This window comes from Triplophysa dalaica, chromosome 17 (assembly GCF_015846415.1).
Source record: "Triplophysa dalaica isolate WHDGS20190420 chromosome 17, ASM1584641v1, whole genome shotgun sequence".
NCBI lineage: Eukaryota > Metazoa > Chordata > Actinopteri > Cypriniformes > Nemacheilidae > Triplophysa > Triplophysa dalaica.
This window is the reverse complement of record NC_079558.1, coordinates 12,748,895-12,767,871: the sequence shown is the minus strand read 5'-3', so window position 1 is coordinate 12,767,871 and position 18,977 is coordinate 12,748,895. Positions and strand designations below refer to the sequence as shown.

The 18,977-nt window shown below is 40.4% G+C and overlaps 1 protein-coding gene across 5 annotated transcripts; it reads right to left on the bottom strand.

Moving 5' to 3' along the window:
- Positions 1–8,597: 8,597 nt before the first annotated feature.
- Positions 8,598–16,277, bottom strand: LOC130439281 (uncharacterized). 5 transcript variants are annotated; one of them, XR_008909433.1, is made up of 4 exons: positions 15,770–16,277; positions 9,288–15,679; positions 8,963–9,052; positions 8,598–8,872 (listed from the first exon to the last, which is right to left on the bottom strand). XR_008909433.1 is itself a non-coding variant. In XM_056771825.1 (3 exons), exon 3 carries the CDS (start codon positions 14,953–14,955, stop codon positions 9,520–9,522), a length of 5,436 nt encoding a protein of 1,811 aa, XP_056627803.1. In that variant the 5' UTR covers positions 14,956–15,679; positions 15,770–15,859; positions 16,095–16,277; the 3' UTR covers positions 8,598–9,519. The 5 variants fall into 5 exon arrangements, 2 of the variants coding, with proteins under 2 accessions (XP_056627803.1, XP_056627802.1); XR_008909431.1 differs by having other exon boundaries at positions 8,963–15,679; XR_008909432.1 differs by having other exon boundaries at positions 8,598–9,052.
- Positions 16,278–18,977: the final 2,700 nt, after the last annotated feature.

Below are 18,977 nucleotides of genomic sequence, written 5' to 3'. Positions count from 1 at the left end.
TTGACTGAAAACTGCACTCTGTGTAAAACTGACTGTGGACATAATGAATAAGTGAGTCTAGCAAAGGATCAGAGTTAGTTTCCATAAACGCTCATTCTCAGTGCTAGAGAGTCAGAAAAATGGGGCTTTTGACTGAAAACAACATTTTATGTAAAACCAATTGTGTGCATAATGAAAAAGTGTGTTTAGCAAAGGCTAAGAGTTACTTTTCATAAACAATCATTCTGAGTGCTGGGAGAGTCAGAAAAATGGGCTTTTGACTGAAAACTTTTTTCTTTGTGAAACTGGCTGAGGACATAATGAAAATGTGAGTTTAGCAAAGGATCACAGACAGTTTTCATAAACTTTCAATTCTGACTGCTGCGAGAGTCAGAAAAATGGGCTTTGCATTGAAAACAACATTATGTGTAAAACTAGATGTGTGCATAATGATAAAGGGTTTTAATTAAAGGATCACAGACAGTTTTCTTAAACGCTCATTCTGACTACTGGGAGAGTCAACAACATTTTGTGTAAAACCAATTGTGTGCATAATGAAAAAGTTTGTTTAGCAAAGGATCAGAGTTACTTTTCATAAACAATCATTCTGAGTGCTGGGAGAGACAGAAATATGTGCTTTGCACTGAAAACAACATTTTGTGTAAAACTAGATGTGCGCATAATGAAAAAGTGCGGTTGGCAAAGGATCATGTTCAGTTTCCTTAAATGCTCATTTTGAGTTCCTTGGAGAGTCAGAAAAATGGGCTTTTGACTGAAAACTGCATTCTGTGTAAAACTGGCTGAAGTCATAATAAAAAAGTGAGTTTAGCAAAGGATCAGAGTTACTTTTGATAAACGCTCACTCTGATTGCTGGGAGAGTCAGAAAAATGGGCTTTTGACTGAAAACTTTATTCTGTGTAAAACTGGCTGAGCTCAAAGTGAAAAAGTGAGTTTAGCAAAGGATCACAGACAGTTTTCATAAACGTTCAATTCTGACTGCTGCGAGAGTCATGAAATTGGGCTTTGCACTGAAAACAACATTATGTGTAAAACTAGATGTGTGCATAATGAAAAAGGGTTTTAAATAAAGGATCACAGACAGTATTCTTAAACGCTCATTCTGAGTGCTGGGACAGTCAGAAAAATGGGCTTTGCACTGAAAACAATATTTTGTGTAAAACCAATTGTGTGCATAATGAAAAAGTGCGGTTGGCAAAGGATCATGTTCAGTTTCCTTAAATGCTCATTCTGAGTTCCTTGGAGAGTCAGAAAAATGGGCTTTTGACTGAAAACTGCATTCTGTGTAAAACTGGCTGAAGTCATTATAAAAAAGTGAGTTTAGCAAAGGATCAGAGTTACTTTTGATAAACGCTCACTCTGAGTGCTGGGACAGTCAGAAACACGAGGTTTGCACTGAAAACTGCATTTTGTTTAAAACTGGCATTGGGCATAATGAAAAAGTGAGTTTAGAAAAGGATCAGAGCTAGTTTTCATAAACGATCATTCTGAGTGCTGGGAGTGTCAGAAAAATGGGCTTTGCACTGAAAACAACATTTTGTGTAAAACCAATTGTGTGCATAATGAAAAAGTGTGTTTAGCAAAGGATCAGAGTTACTTTTGATAAACACTCCCTCTGAGTGCTGGGAGAATCAGGAATATGTGGGCTTTGCACTGAAAGCTGCATTTTGTGTAAAACTGACTAGGGACATAATGAAAAAGTGAGTTTAGCAAACTATCAGATTCAGTTTTCTTAAACGCTCATTCTGACTACTGGGAGAGTCAGAAAAATGGGCTTTGCACTGAAAACTGCATTTTGTTTAAAACTGGCATTGGGCATAATGAAAAAGTGAGTTTAGCAAAGGATCAGAGGTAGTTTTCATAAACGATCATTCTGAGTGCTGGGAGTGTCAGAAATATGGGCTTTGCACTGAAAACAACATTTTGTGTAAAACCAGATGTTTGCATAATGAAAAAGGGCGTTAAATAAAGGATTACATACAGATTTCTTAAACGCTCATTCTGACTACTGGGAGAGTCAGAAAAATGGGCTTTGCACTGAGAACAATATTTTGTGTAAAACCAATTGTGTGCATAATGAAAAAGTGTGTTTAGCAAAGGATCAGAGTTACTTTTGATAAACACTCCCTCTGAGTGCTGGGAGAATCAGGAATATGTGGGCTTTGCACTGAAAGCTGCATTTGTGTAAAACTGACTAGGGACATAATGAAAAAGTGAGTTTAGCAAACTATCAGATTCAGTTTTCTTAAACGCTCATTCTGACTACTGGGAGAGTCAGAAAAATGGGCTTTGCACTGAAAACAACATTTTGTGTAAAACCAGTTGTGTGCGTAATGAAAAAGTGTGGTTTGCAAAGGATCAGTTTCCATAATCATAAACGCTCATTCTGAGTTCTGGGAGAGTGAGAAACATGGGCTTTTTATTGAAAACTTTATTCTGTGCGTAACTGACTCAGGACATAATGAAAAAGTGAGTTTAGCAAAGGATCAGAATTACTTTTGATAAACGCTCACTCTGAGTGCTGGGAGAGTCAGAAAAATGGGCTTTTGACTGAAAACTTTATTCTTTGTGAAACTGGCTGAGGACATAATGAAAAAGTGAGTTTAGCAAAGGATCATAGTTACTTTTGATAAACGCTCATTCTGAGTTCTGGGAGAGTGAGAAACATGAGCTTTTTATTGAAAACTTTATTCTGTGCATAACTGACTCAGGACATAATGAAAAAGTTTGTTTAGCAAAGGATCAGAGTTACTTTTCATAAACAATCATTCTGAGTGCTGGGAGAGACAGAAATATGTGCTTTGCACTGAAAACAACATTTTGTGTAAAACTAGATGTGCGCATAATGAAAAAGTGCGGTTGGCAAAGGATCATGTTCAGTTTCCTTAATTGCTCATTTTGAGTTCCTTGGAGAGTCAGAAAAATGGGCTTTTGACTGAAAACTGCATTCTGTGTAAAACTGGCTGAAGTCATAATAAAAAAGTGAGTTTAGCAAAGGATCAGAGTTACTTTTGATAAACGCTCACTCTGATTGCTGGGAGAGTCAGAAAAATGGGCTTTTGACTGAAAACTTTATTCTGTGTAAAACTGGCTGAGGTCAAAGTGAAAAAGTGAGTTTAGCAAAGGATCACAGACAGTTTTCATAAACGTTCAATTCTGACTGCTGCGAGAGTCATGAAAATGGGCTTTGCACTGAAAACAACATTATGTGTAAAACTAAATGTGTGCATAATGAAAAAGGGTTTTAAATAAAGGATCACAGACAGTATTCTTAAACGCTCATTCTGAGTGCTGGGACAGTCAGAAAAATGGGCTTTGCACTGAAAACAATATTTTGTGTAAAACCAATTGTGTGCATAATGAAAAAGTGCGGTTGGCAAAGGATCATGTTCAGTTTCCTTAAATGCTCATTCTGAGTTCCTTGGAGAGTCAGAAAAATGGGCTTTTGACTGAAAACTGCATTCTGTGTAAAACTGGCTGAAGTCATTATAAAAAAGTGAGTTTAGCAAAGGATCAGAGTTACTTTTGATAAACGCTCACTCTGAGTGCTGGGAGAGTCAGAAATATGGGCTTTTGACTGAAAACTGCATTTTGTTTAGAACTGGCATTGGGCATAATGAAAAAGTGAGTTTAGCAAAGGATCAGAGCTAGTTTTCATAAACGATCATTCTGAGTGCTGGGAGTGTCAGAAATATGGGCTTTGCACTGAAAACAACATTTTGTGTAAAACCAGATGTTTGCATAATCAAAAAGCGCGTTAAATAAAGGATAACATACAGATTTCTTAAACGCTCACTCTGACTACTGGGAGAGTCAGAAAAATGGGCTTTTTGACTGAAAACTTTATTCTGTGCATAACTGACTCAGGACATAATGAAAAAGTGAGTTTAGCAAAGGATCATAGTTACTTTTGATAAACGCTCATTCTGAGTTCTGGGAGAGTGAGAAACATGGGCTTTTTATTGAAAACTTTATTCTGTGCATAACTGACTCAGGACATAATGAAAAAGTGAGTTTAGCAAAGGATCAGAGTTACTTTTGATAAACGCTCACTCTGAGTGCTGGGAGAGTCAGAAAAATGGGCTTTTGACTGAAAACTTTATTCTTTGTGAAACTGGCTGAGGACATAATGAAAATGTGAGTTTAGCAAAGGATCACAGACAGTTTTCATAAACTTTCAATTCTGACTGCTGCGAGAGTCAGAAAAATGGGCTTTGCATTGAAAACAACATTATGTGTAAAACTAGATGTGTGCATAATGATAAAGGGTTTTAAATAAAGGATCACAGACAGTTTTCTTAAACGCTCATTCTGACTACTGGGAGAGTCAACAACATTTTGTGTAAAACCAATTGTGTGCATAATGAAAAAGTTTGTTTAGCAAAGGATCAGAGTTACTTTTCATAAACAATCATTCTGAGTGCTGGGAGAGACAGAAATATGTGCTTTGCACTGAAAACAACATTTTGTGTAAAACTAGATGTGCGCATAATGAAAAAGTGCGGTTGGCAAAGGATCATGTTCAGTTTCCTTAAATGCTCATTTTGAGTTCCTTGGAGAGTCAGAAAAATGGGCTTTTGACTGAAAACTGCATTCTGTGTAAAACTGGCTGAAGTCATAATAAAAAAGTGAGTTTAGCAAAGGATCAGAGTTACTTTTGATAAACACTCCCTCTGAGTGCTGGGAGAATCAGGAATATGTGGGCTTTGCACTGAAAGCTGCATTTTGTGTAAAACTGACTAGGGACATAATGAAAAAGTGAGTTTAGCAAACTATCAGATTCAGTTTTCTTAAACGGTCATTCTGACTACTGGGAGAGTCAGAAACACGAGGTTTGCACTGAAAACTGCATTTTGTTTAAAACTGGCATTGGGCATAATGAAAAAGTGAGTTTAGCAAAGGATCAGAGCTAGTTTTCATAAACGATCATTCTGAGTGCTGGGAGTGTCAGAAATATGGGCTTTGCACTGAAAACAACATTTTGTGTAAAACCAGATGTTTGCATAATGAAAAAGGGCGTTAAATAAAGGATTACATACAGATTTCTTAAACGCTCATTCTGACTACTGGGAGAGTCAGAAAAATGGGCTTTGCACTGAAAACAATATTTTGTGTAAAACCAATTGTGTGCATAATGAAAAAGTGTGTTTAGCAAAGGATCAGAGTTACTTTTGATAAACACTCCCTCTGAGTGCTGGGAGAATCAGGAATATGTGGGCTTTGCACTGAAAGCTGCATTTTGTGTAAAACTGACTAGGGACATAATGAAAAAGTGAGTTTAGCAAACTATCAGATTCAGTTTTCTTAAACGCTCATTCTGAGTGCTGGGAGAGACAGAAATATGTGCTTTGCACTGAAAACAACATTTTGTGTAAAACTAGATGTGCGCATAATGAAAAAGTGCGGTTGGCAAAGGATCATGTTCAGTTTCCTTAAATGCTCATTCTGAGTTCCTTGGAGAGTCAGAAAAATGGGCTTTTGACTGAAAACTGCATTCTGTGTAAAACTGGCTGAAGTCATAATAAAAAAGTGAGTTTAGCAAAGGATCAGAGTTACTTTACATAAACGCTCACTCTGAGTGCTGGGAGAGTCAGAAATATGGGATTTGCACTGAAAACAACATTTTGTATAAAACCAGATGTTTGCATAATGAAAAAGGGCGTTAAATAAAGGATTATATACAGATTTCTTAAACGCTCATTCTGACTACTGGGAGAGTCAGAAAAATGGGCTTTGCACTGAAAACAATATTTTGTGTAAAACCAATTGTGTGCATAATGAAAAAGTGTGTTTAGCAAAGGATCAGAGTTACTTTTGATAAACACTCCCTCTGAGTGCTGGGAGAATCAGGAATATATTGGCTTTTGACTGAAAACTGCATTCTGTGTAAAACTAGATGTGCGCGTAATGAAAAAGTGCGGTTGGCAAAGGATCATGTTCAGTTTCCTTAAATGCTCATTCTGAGTTCCTTGGAGAGTCAGAAAAATGGGCTTTTGACTGAAAACTGCATTCTGTGTAAAACTGGCTGAAGTCATAATAAAAAAGTGAGTTTAGCAAAGGATCAGAGTTACTTTTGATAAACGCTCACTCTGAGTGCTGGGAGAGTCAGAAATATGGGCTTTTGACTGAAAACTGCATTCTGTGTAAAACTGACTGGGGACATAATGAATAAGTGAGTCTAGCAAAGGATCAGAGTTAGTTTCCATAAACGCTCACTCTGAGTGCTAGAGAGTCAGAAAAATGGGGCTTTTGACTGAAAACAACATTTTGTGTAAAACCAATTGTGTGCATAATGAAAAAGTGTGTTAAATAAAGGATTACATACAGATTTCTTAAACGCTCATTCTGACTACTGGGAGAGTCAGAAAAATGGGCTTTGCACTGAAAACAATATTTTGTGTAAAACCAATTGTGTGCATAATGAAAAAGGGTTTTAATTAAAGGATCACAGACAGTATTCTTAAACTCTCATTCTGAGTGCTGGGACAGTCAGAAACACGAGGTTTGCACTGAAAACTGCATTTTGTTTAAAACTGGCATTGGGCATAATGAAAAAGTGAGTTTAGCAAAGGATCAGAGCTAGTTTTCATAAACGATCATTCTGAGTGCTGGGAGTGTCAGAAATATGGGCTTTGCACTGAAAACAACATTTTGTGTAAAACCAGATGTTTGCATAATGAAAAAGGGCGTTAAATAAAGGATTACATACAGATTTCTTAAACGCTCATTCTGACTACTGGGAGAGTCAGAAAAATGGGCTTTGCACTGAAAACAATATTTTGTGTAAAACCAATTGTGTGCATAATGAAAAAGTGTGTTTAGCAAAGGCTAAGAGTTACTTTTCATAAACAATCATTCTGAGTGCTGGGAGAGTCAGAAAAATGGGCTTTTGACTGAAAACTTTTTTCTTTGTGAAACTGGCTGAGGACATAATGAAAATGTGAGTTTAGCAAAGGATCACAGACAGTTTTCATAAACTTTCAATTCTGACTGCTGCGAGAGTCAGAAAAATGGGCTTTGCATTGAAAACAACATTATGTGTAAAACTAGATGTGTGCATAATGATAAAGGGTTTTAATTAAAGGATCACAGACAGTTTTCTTAAACGCTCATTCTGACTACTGGGAGAGTCAACAACATTTTGTGTAAAACCAATTGTGTGCATAATGAAAAAGTTTGTTTAGCAAAGGATCAGAGTTACTTTTCATAAACAATCATTCTGAGTGCTGGGAGAGTCAGAAAAATGGGCTTTTGACTGAAAACTTTTTTCTTTGTGAAACTGGCTGAGGACATAATGAAAATGTGAGTTTAGCAAAGGATCACAGACAGTTTTCATAAACTTTCAATTCTGACTGCTGCGAGAGTCAGAAAAATGGGCTTTGCATTGAAAACAACATTATGTGTAAAACTAGATGTGTGCATAATGAAAAAGGGTTTTAAATAAAGGATCACAGACAGTATTCTTAAACGCTCATTCTGAGTGCTGGGACAGTCAGAAAAATGGGCTTTGCACTGAAAACAATATTTTGTGTAAAACCAATTGTGTGCATAATGAAAAAGTGCGGTTGGCAAAGGATCATGTTCAGTTTCCTTAAATGCTCATTCTGAGTTCCTTGGAGAGTCAGAAAAATGGGCTTTTGACTGAAAACTGCATTCTGTGTAAAACTGGCTGAAGTCATTATAAAAAAGTGAGTTTAGCAAAGGATCAGAGTTACTTTTGATAAACGCTCACTCTGAGTGCTGGGACAGTCAGAAACACGAGGTTTGCACTGAAAACTGCATTTTGTTTAAAACTGGCATTGGGCATAATGAAAAAGTGAGTTTAGAAAAGGATCAGAGCTAGTTTTCATAAACGATCATTCTGAGTGCTGGGAGTGTCAGAAAAATGGGCTTTGCACTGAAAACAACATTTTGTGTAAAACCAATTGTGTGCATAATGAAAAAGTGTGTTTAGCAAAGGATCAGAGTTACTTTTGATAAACACTCCCTCTGAGTGCTGGGAGAATCAGGAATATGTGGGCTTTGCACTGAAAGCTGCATTTTGTGTAAAACTGACTAGGGACATAATGAAAAAGTGAGTTTAGCAAACTATCAGATTCAGTTTTCTTAAACGCTCATTCTGACTACTGGGAGAGTCAGAAAAATGGGCTTTGCACTGAAAACTGCATTTTGTTTAAAACTGGCATTGGGCATAATGAAAAAGTGAGTTTAGCAAAGGATCAGAGCTAGTTTTCATAAACGATCATTCTGAGTGCTGGGAGTGTCAGAAATATGGGCTTTGCACTGAAAACAACATTTTGTGTAAAACCAGATGTTTGCATAATGAAAAAGGGCGTTAAATAAAGGATTACATACAGATTTCTTAAACGCTCATTCTGACTACTGGGAGAGTCAGAAAAATGGGCTTTTGACTGAAAACTTTATTCTTTGTGAAACTGGCTGAGGACATAATGAAAAAGTGAGTTTAGCAAAGGATCAGAGTTACTTTTGATAAATGCTCACTCTGAGTGCTGGGAGAGTCAGAAAAATGGGCTTTTTGACTGAAAACTTTATTCTGTGTGTGACCAGGGATTTAGATTTACCACTCGGAACACATATAACAAGTTCAATTTGCTTTTGTGGTTTATTCAATTATACGTTGTAAATGAAAGGATCTTTCAGAAACGTGTATTTAGAACACACAGCTCTGGACAGATAAAACAATACAAAAAAACATAGTTTCTTGACCCACAAAAACGGGGTTTTACCAATGAAAGAAAAGCACAACCTGTCTTATACAAGTTTAAGAAACACAAAAATACGACAAGCCCAGCTGCACGATATTACATTTTTAAATGTCAAAAAGAAAACGTCAAAAATACGGCAGTGGGGATACTGTACAAAGAAAACAACAAAATAAGTACATTATTTTATACCCATGTACAACTTAGACACATTATGATGTAAACAAAGCAAAACACTCACATAATGATGACCTCCTCAATCAATCACCACATAAAGGCAGTGACGTTGCACGGTTGAAATTCAGCCTACATATATCCTTGTATACTCTGTCTTTTAAACAAACAAATGATAAATATATTCAATAAAATATTCGTAAACTGAAATGTATATTGTTGCTAAACACAAACGGAACAGATTTACAGCACATGGTATGACGTCATATATACACGGACATTTACCACGACATAACCCACCTTACATTATACGTTTTTAACAAATGAACTACACAGTACACATTCAGAAATGTTTAATGTTAGGTATATTGCAAAATAAACACTTTATTTACCACGGGATGCTCTAAAATGCTTTCAAATTCCCGTACGAGTGCGTATCCTCTCTCACTGCACTTAGCACGTCTCACACGCTCGTGTGACGCATGCGCATTTCACTACACGCACCTAGACACTGCCCCCTGTCGCCAACTCTTGTAAATTACAGGTCATGCAAGGAAACTTCAAGGCTATTTACCACCCGGTTACATTCTCCCCTGCAATAAGTCAGCGTCCTCGATGACTAATTCAATCATGGGTTCCAGCACTCATGGCGCCCTGTAACGCCTTTTCAAACAATGCGGTACCAATACTGGCTAGCATCTGGGATACCATATCTGTGCTGACACTCACCGCATGGCAAGCAGACCGGGGTGCGTGAAAAGGATTTGTGTGAGCACCAGCAGTTGTTCTCCTACTTCTACGCAACGCTGGAACCGGTACTTTCCTACTAACTGGGTCACACATTTCAGAAGCTTCCAACTCCTGCGACTGACTCAGCTCATCAGCTACATCTGCAGGCAAACCCATATCATCAAACGTCACTGTGTCTCTATGAACACCCTCGGAAAAATGATTTTCTTCAGAACCCTCACTATCCAGCTCCGAAGTACCCGTTGCCTCTGAGGCAACTGCAGTGTCCACGACCACCTTATCATAGGGTTGCACGACCTCCTCTACCACAACAAAATCAGGCTCAAAAATCTCACAACCCTCTCTGCTTACAAGCTGTGTATCAGGTTGAGACCTCCCCCTACCCCTAGGCCTAGGAGTGGGCACAGCCCCTGAACGCAACTCTGACCTGTGAACCCGTTTTGAGGGACCTCCCTCTAAAGGCTCAACCGTGTAGGTGGTGCCTAATATCTCTACTACCCTGTACACGACAGGGCTCCACGCATCTTGAATCTTGTTCCTGCCTGGAAGCCGCTGACGTAAGTAAACAAGCTCTCCGAGGCTCACTTGAGGGCAGTAAGCGTTTTCATTTAGACGAGTCACTCTCCCTAGAGCTTTTTCCTCCGAATACTCCCTAGCCTTCTCATGAGCATACCTCAACCTCTCCTGATGGACAGACAACCAGTCATGCCTCCTCTCAGTAACTCCCTCACAACCCAACAATGCGTCAATAGGCAAATGAGGGTGAACCCCAAATAAGAGGTAATACGGGGAAAACCCGGTAGTAGAATGTGGTGTCACATTGTAGGCATGGACCAACTCCGGCAAAAACTCTGGCCAACGCCTCTTCTTTTCTGGTGGTAAAATGCGTAACAGGTTGTGAAGTGTCCGGTTGTACCGTTCGCACTGGGCATTTCCCTGTGGCCTATACGGAGTGGTACGGGTTTTCTTAACCCCGTAGAGTCGACACAGCTCCGCAACAACCTCACTTTCGAAATTTCTTCCTTGGTCGGAGTGCAACCTCTCTGGAACTCCGTACTTCATAAACCACTCTTTCAGCAAGATCTTAGCTGTGGTATCGGCCTTTTGGTCTTTCGTAGGAAAAGCCTGCGTGAACTTCGTAAAAACATCAGTAACAACCAAAACATTTTCACGCCCATCAGAAGCAGGCTCTAAGACTGTAAAGTCCACGGCAATCACTTCCAGAGGTCGGGACGCCAAAAATGCCTTTACCGGGGCACGAACTTTGGGCTGAGGCATCTTGGTTAAGATACAACGCTGACACTTCTTTACCCAAGCCTCTACATCTTCGTACATGCCCGACCAGAAACACCTTTGTTTCAACAACCCTATGGTCCGTTCGATGCCCTGGTGCCCCAGGACATCATGTACACTACTCAGCGCTTGTTCTCTTAAGCACTTAGGTAGCAACAGTTGCCAGCAGCTCCCCTCAGAGGAATCAGCCACCACCCTATACAACACCCCATTCCTTTCTTTAATCACGCTCCACTGCTTCAACAGACACTTAACAGCCCTGGAGAGAGATTTCCTTTCTAAGGGAGCAGGTCTCTTCTTTCTGTCCCAGAACCTTCTAAAATCTTGCAATACAGGGTCATTTCTCTGAAACTCAACCAGCTGCTCCCGAGTGTAACTGGGAAACGTAGGGGTATTACCCTGAGAGATCGTAACTGCCTCTTCATTGGCCTCACAGGCACGGATCTGCCTCAATCTGCAACAGTCCAACCCCTTCGAGACAAGATTCTGGTCTAATGCAGTACTGTCACGCATCATGCTGCAAATCGCTACACACTCATCCCAATCAGCATCAGGATCGGACTCATGCTCCCCTGCAAACTCCTGCCTGGACAGAGCATCAGCTGCAACGTTACTCTTCCCTGGCCTATACTTCACTTCGAAATTAAAGACTGACAGCTGAGCCATCCACCTCTGCTCGATTGCACCCAACTTGGCCGTCTGTAAGTGACATAGCGGATTATTATCTGTGATCACTTCAAACCAGGACCCAAGTAAGTAGCCACGAAACTTTTCGACCACAGCCCACTTGAGGGCCAGTAGCTCAAGCTTCATGCTACTGTAATTCCGATCATTACGCTCTGCATTGCGCAACCTCCTACTTGCGTACGCGATCACTCTTTTCTCCTCACCCTGTTTCTGATATAGGATCGCCCCTAAGCCAGTCTGACTCGCATCAGTTTCGAGAATGAAAGGACAAGTAAAATCCGCGAAACCCAGCACAGGTGCCCTTGTTAGCTTACACTTTAACTGGTCAAATGCATTAGCACACTCTTCAGTCCACAGACGACTAAAGTGGCGACCGCTCTTGGCACACCTCCCTTCCCTCAAACCATAATTCACCAGGTCATGTAATGGCCCAGCTATTCTCGAAAAGCCCTCAACGAATTTCCGATAATAGCTGCAAAAGCCCAAAAATGACCTTAGCTCCTTAAGGGTTTCTGGGGTCCTCCAATTACTGACCGCAGTGACTTTGTCCGGGTCAGGGGAAATCCCCTCCGCAGCCACTTGGTGCCCAAGGAAACGCACAGAGTCTTGAAGAAAACTGCACTTTCCTAAATTGACCTTTAAGCCGGTCTCCGACAACCGTTTCAGCACCATCTCTAATCTCTCCAGGTGGTCCTCAAAGGTCTGTGAAAACAACAAGATGTCGTCCAGATACACAATCAATACCTGGAAAATCAGATCGCTCATAACAGCCTGCATGAGCCGCTGAAAAGTTGAAGGCCCATTGCAAACCCCGAATGGCATCCTTCGATACTCAAATAAACCGAAAGGCGTTGTGAACGCTGTCTTGGCTCTGTCCCTGTCACACATGGCAATCTGATGATAGCCTGATGCCAAATCCACTGTTGAGAAATACCTGGCACCTGTGAGAGCATCAAAACTCTCGTCAATTCTAGGAAGCGGAAATGCATCACGACTCGTCTTGGCGTTTAGCTTTCGGTAATCTACGCACAATCTCAATGAACCATCAGTCTTGCGAACCAATACCACAGGCGAAGCATAAGCACTCACACTCTCCTGAATGACACCCTTCTTTAACAACTTAGAAATATGCTCCCTAACTTCCTGGTACTGGTTTGGCGGAATACGTCTGTATGGCTGATTTACCGGTATGTCATTGGTCAGGTGTATCTCATGCTGGACCTTATCAGTATACCCTAGATCATCATCATTCACAGCAAATACACTTGAATATTTGTCTAGTATGGTCTTCAACTGAATCTGTTCTTCAGGGGTGCCTCCCATGTTGGCCTGCTCTAAAACCAATTTAGTTGAAAGTTCAAGATCCGGATTTGTACCCACTGTAATCTGCTCAGTGTCTGCGGAGATTCGTTGGAATCTAACTTGGCAGAACGAACCTGCATCACAACTGTTTACTGGGGACATCAAACCAAGACGGGCCCTAGGCTGGAGCCAAAGGTCTTCCTTCGACAGATTAAGCACTCTTACTGGACATACTGCTGACTCTGCTGGGACCAGGGTAGGTACTACCACTAATCCTTCTGGTAAGGGGGTGTTTGCTGGTTCTATCAACCATGTGGAACCACCTCTTTTGTCCCAATCTCTCCCCTTAACCAGGACGGTCGCTGCTGACCAAGCCGGCACATGAGCAGGAGTCTGACCTACGATTCTAGCAACCGACACTCGTTCAACAAACTCAATGGACTGGGCTTGCTGGAAAGCCACTCTCCAGTTAGAATCAAGGTTTCCCCTCAACGTGGTGTCAAACTCAGCCCAAACGAGATTCCTGCACTTGCTAATGATGTTCATTCCAATCAAAACTGGCACAGGCGATGGACTAGGGGTTTCTTTAACAATCAAAAACCCGCACTCAGGCAGATTCATCCCCATCACTTCCACGTCTAGTTCCACGTAGCCTACATAAGGAATGTCTAACCCATTGGCCGCTGTGAGTTTCAACCAATTTGATGTAGACAGCACATTGCGCTCGTCCACAAAGGAATGCTCTCGGAAAAAACTCTCAGCAATGGTGCTGACCTGGCTACCGGTATCTAACAAGGAGGACACAGACACCCCCTTTATTTTCAAATCAACCATTGGGCAGGTCCCAACAGCCCGTTCGAAAAACCTGTCTCTACTAGTTCCCCCTGGGCCAGAAACGGATCCTTGGGCGGCCCTACTCAATGCAACAGAAGGTTTGGATTTTTCTCGACCGTCTGTAGTTGGAACATCAGTATTCGTTTTCCCACCGCGTCTCCCTGTGCAACGCCTAGCAATATGCCCAACCCCATTGCATCTGAAACAGATGGGTTCCCCCTCCTCTGTAAACCTGGGAGGAGACTTGGACCAGGGTACAACCATCTGTGGAACAGACGCTGACCGTTGCACAGTCAACTCTTTTACTGCATTAGTAAGCTGTGAAATGGTCTGCTCTTGCTCGCCTATTCTCCTTTCCTGTCGTGAGATCACCTGTAAGATATCCTTTAACACATTAGATGTCTGATCCGCAGGCTCAACAGAAACACCCACTGTTTCATGCCGCACTTCGGAATGGACTGGTCGACTAGTTACACATCTAGTCGGCCGGCTCTCTTCCATAGACCAAAGAATGGCCTCGTTACGAATCTCGAGCAATGTTGTATAGGGTTTTTCTCTGACTATTTTACGCAGCTCTCGCCTTAACGTCGCATCTCGCACGCCTTCCACAAACTGATCGCGCAAAATCTCTTGTCCATTAACCAAACCACCTGGGGTTTTCCTTTCAACAGAGCTCAAAAGGCGGGAGAGAGAGTGGGAAAAATTCCGAAGATCTTCTCCGTCCAATTGCTTGCGGTTATAAAACATTTGCAACAATTGCGTACCGCTACGTCGTTCCCCAAACGCCTCCCTCAGGAAATTAAACAAATCACTGGCCCGCCTGGACTGGTTTCCCAGACATAAACGCACCTCTTCCAATGCAGGTCCCCTTAACAGTGAAATGATAAAGTCTAGCTGTTCCTCCTGCGTCTGTTCCCTGGCCCGTAGAACCCTTTCCACCTCGTCAATAAATTCATCTACTGACCGCCCATCTTTATTATACTCTCCGCTAAAGGGTTGCACTTGGCGTTCACGAGGAACATAAATGTAGGAACGAGTTGGGTTGCCGTCACTGACAGCCCTGTTGACCAAGGTCTGATCACGCCAATCGCTTAACTCTTGAATTTGTTCCCTCATTTGCTCCATAACTTCGTTTCCCACAGCTCCAAGAGGGACATCCCCCCCCCTCACAGATTCTTCATCATGATCTGACATCTTTACACAAATAGATCAAATTACAATCACTGAACACTAACTCAGTTCGGGATCAATGTCCATGGGAGAAAGTCCATCTAACTCTCTCGATCCACTTCAGTACCTCAGACACGTTGTTGTAAAGCCTTTAGTCCTAGGATTTAACAGTGGAATCCTCGGAGCTACACGTCACCAGCCAAAGTGGCTCCAATAGAAACAGTCCTCTTTGTAGTCTCTTCTGTCACGTCCGACACACTGACCACGGGATCAGTCCCACGCTGACCGCCTTGTCTGCAACTACGATTTCCTGCGTTCTGAACGTAGTCCGTCTCTGCAAAACTATTCACCACTGCCGTATTTTGTTTAACCCCTAGCGCTTGTCGAAAACGAATCAGACTGAATAAACCACCCCACTCCTGGTACCAAAATATGTGACCAGGGATTTAGATTTACCACTCGGAACACATATAACAAGTTCAATTTGCTTTTGTGGTTTATTCAATTATACGTTGTAAATGAAAGGATCTTTCAGAAACGTGTATTTAGAACACACAGCTCTGGACAGATAAAACAATACAAAAAAACATAGTTTCTTGACCCACAAAAACGGGGTTTTACCAATGAAAGAAAAGCACAACCTGTCTTATACAAGTTTAAGAAACACAAAAATACGACAAGCCCAGCTGTACGATATTACATTTTTAAATGTCAAAAAGAAAACGTCAAAAATACGGCAGTGGGGATACTGTACAAAGAAAACAACAAAATAAGTACATTATTTTATACCCATGTACAACTTAGACACCTTATGATGTAAACAAAGCAAAACACTCACATAATGATGACCTCCTCAATCAATCACCACATAAAGGCAGTGACGTTGCACGGTTGAAATTCAGCCTACATATATCCTTGTATACTCTGTCTTTTAAACAAACAAATGATAAATATATTCAATAAAATATTCGTAAACTGAAATGTATATTGTTGCTAAACACAAACGGAACAGATTTACAGCACATGGTATGACGTCATATATACACGGACATTTACCACGACATAACCCACCTTACATTATACGTTTTTAACAAATGAACTACACAGTACACATTCAGAAATGTTTAATGTTAGGTATATTGCAAAATAAACACTTTATTTACCACGGGATGCTCTAAAATGCTTTCAAATTCCCGTACGAGTGCGTATCCTCTCTCACTGCACTTAGCACGTCTCACACGCTCGTGTGACGCATGCGCATTTCACTACACGCACCTAGACACTGCCCCCTGTCGCCAACTCTTGTAAATTACAGGTCATGCAAGGAAACTTCAAGGCTATTTACCACCCGGTTACATGTGTAAAACTGGCTGAGAACATAATGAAAAAGTGAGTTTAGCAAAGGATCATAGTTACTTTTGATAAACGCTCATTCTGAGTTCTGGGAGAGTGAGAAACATGAGCTTTTTATTGAAAACTTTATTCTGTGCATAACTGACTCAGGACATAATGAAAAAGTGTGTTTAGCAAAGGATCAGAGTTACTTTTGATAAACACTCCCTCTGAGTGCTGGGAGAATCAGGAATATATTGGCTTTTGACTGAAAACTGCATTCTGTGTAAAACTAGATGTGCGCGTAATGAAAAAGTGCGGTTGGCAAAGGATCATGTTCAGTTTCCTTAAATGCTCATTCTGAGTTCCTTGGAGAGTCAGAAAAATGGGCTTTTGACTGAAAACTGCATTCTGTGTAAAACTGGCTGAAGTCATAATAAAAAAGTGAGTTTAGCAAAGGATCAGAGTTACTTTTGATAAACGCTCACTCTGAGTGCTGGGAGAGTCAGAAATATGGGCTTTTGACTGAAAACTGCATTCTGTGTAAAACTGACTGGGGACATAATGAATAAGTGAGTCTAGCAAAGGATCAGAGTTAGTTTCCATAAACGCTCACTCTGAGTGCTAGAGAGTCAGAAAAATGGGGCTTTTGACTGAAAACAACATTTTGTGTAAAACCAATTGTGTGCATAATGAAAAAGTGTGTTAAATAAAGGAATACATACAGATTTCTTAAACGCTCATTCTGACTACTGGGAGAGTCAGAAAAATGGGCTTTGCACTGAAAACAATATTTTGTGTAAAACCAATTGTGTGCATAATGAAAAAGGGTTTTAATTAAAGGATCACAGACAGTATTCTTAAACTCTCATTCTGAGTGCTGGGACAGTCAGAAACACGAGGTTTGCACTGAAAACTGCATTTTGTTTAAAACTGGCATTGGGCATAATGAAAAAGTGAGTTTAGCAAAGGATCAGAGCTAGTTTTCATAAACGATCATTCTGAGTGCTGGGAGTGTCAGAAATATGGGCTTTGCACTGAAAACAACATTTTGTGTAAAACCAGATGTTTGCATAATGAAAAAGGGCGTTAAATAAAGGATTACATACAGATTTCTTAAACGCTCATTCTGACTACTGGGAGAGTCAGAAAAATGGGCTTTGCACTGAAAACAATATTTTGTGTAAAACCAATTGTGTGCATAATGAAAAAGTGTGTTTAGCAAAGGCTAAGAGTTACTTTTCATAAACAATCATTCTGAGTGCTGGGAGAGTCAGAAAAATGGGCTTTTGACTGAAAACTTTTTTCTTTGTGAAACTGGCTGAGGACATAATGAAAATGTGAGTTTAGCAAAGGATCACAGACAGTTTTCATAAACTTTCAATTCTGACTGCTGCGAGAGTCAGAAAAATGGGCTTTGCATTGAAAACAACATTATGTGTAAAACTAGATGTGTGCATAATGATAAAGGGTTTTAATTAAAGGATCACAGACAGTTTTCTTAAACGCTCATTCTGACTACTGGGAGAGTCAACAACATTTTGTGTAAAACCAATTGTGTGCATAATGAAAAAGTTTGTTTAGCAAAGGATCAGAGTTACTTTTCATAAACAATCATTCTGAGTGCTGGGAGAGTCAGAAAAATGGGCTTTTGACTGAAAACTTTTTTCTTTGTGAAACTGGCTGAGGACATAATGAAAATGTGAGTTTAGCAAAGGATCACAGACAGTTTTCATAAACTTTCAATTCTGACTGCTGCGAGAGTCAGAAAAATGGGCTTTGCATTGAAAACAACATTATGTGTAAAACTAGATGTGTGCATAATGAAAAAGGGTTTTAAATAAAGGATCACAGACAGTATTCTTAAACGCTCATTCTGAGTGCTGGGACAGTCAGAAAAATGGGCTTTGCACTGAAAACAATATTTTGTGTAAAACCAATTGTGTGCATAATGAAAAAGTGCGGTTGGCAAAGGATCATGTTCAGTTTCCTTAAATGCTCATTCTGAGTTCCTTGGAGAGTCAGAAAAATGGGCTTTTGACTGAAAACTGCATTCTGTGTAAAACTGGCTGAAGTCATTATAAAAAAGTGAGTTTAGCAAAGGATCAGAGTTACTTTTGATAAACGCTCACTCTGAGTGCTGGGACAGTCAGAAACACGAGGTTTGCACTGAAAACTGCATTTTGTTTAAAACTGGCATTGGGCATAATGAAAAAGTGAGTTTAGAAAAGGATCAGAGCTAGTTTTCATAAACGATCATTCTGAGTGCTGGGAGTGTCAGAAAAATGGGCTTTGCACTGAAAACAACATTTTGTGTAAAACCAATTGTGTGCATAATGAAAAAGTGTGTTTAGCAAAGGATCAGAGTTACTTTTGATAAACACTCCCTCTGAGTGCTGGGAGAATCAGGAATATGTGGGCTTTGCACTGAAAGCTGCATTTTGTGTAAAACTGACTAGGGACATAATGAAAAAGTGAGTTTAGCAAACTATCAGATTCAGTTTTCTTAAACGCTCATTCTGACTACTGGGAGAGTCAGAAAAATGGGCTTTGCACTGAAAACTGCATTTTGTTTAAAACTGGCATTGGGCATAATGAAAAAGTGAGTTTAGCAAAGGATCAGAGCTAGTTTTCATAAACGATCATTCTGAGTGCTGGGAGTGTCAGAAATATGGGCTTTGCACTGAAAACAACATTTTGTGTAAAACCAGATG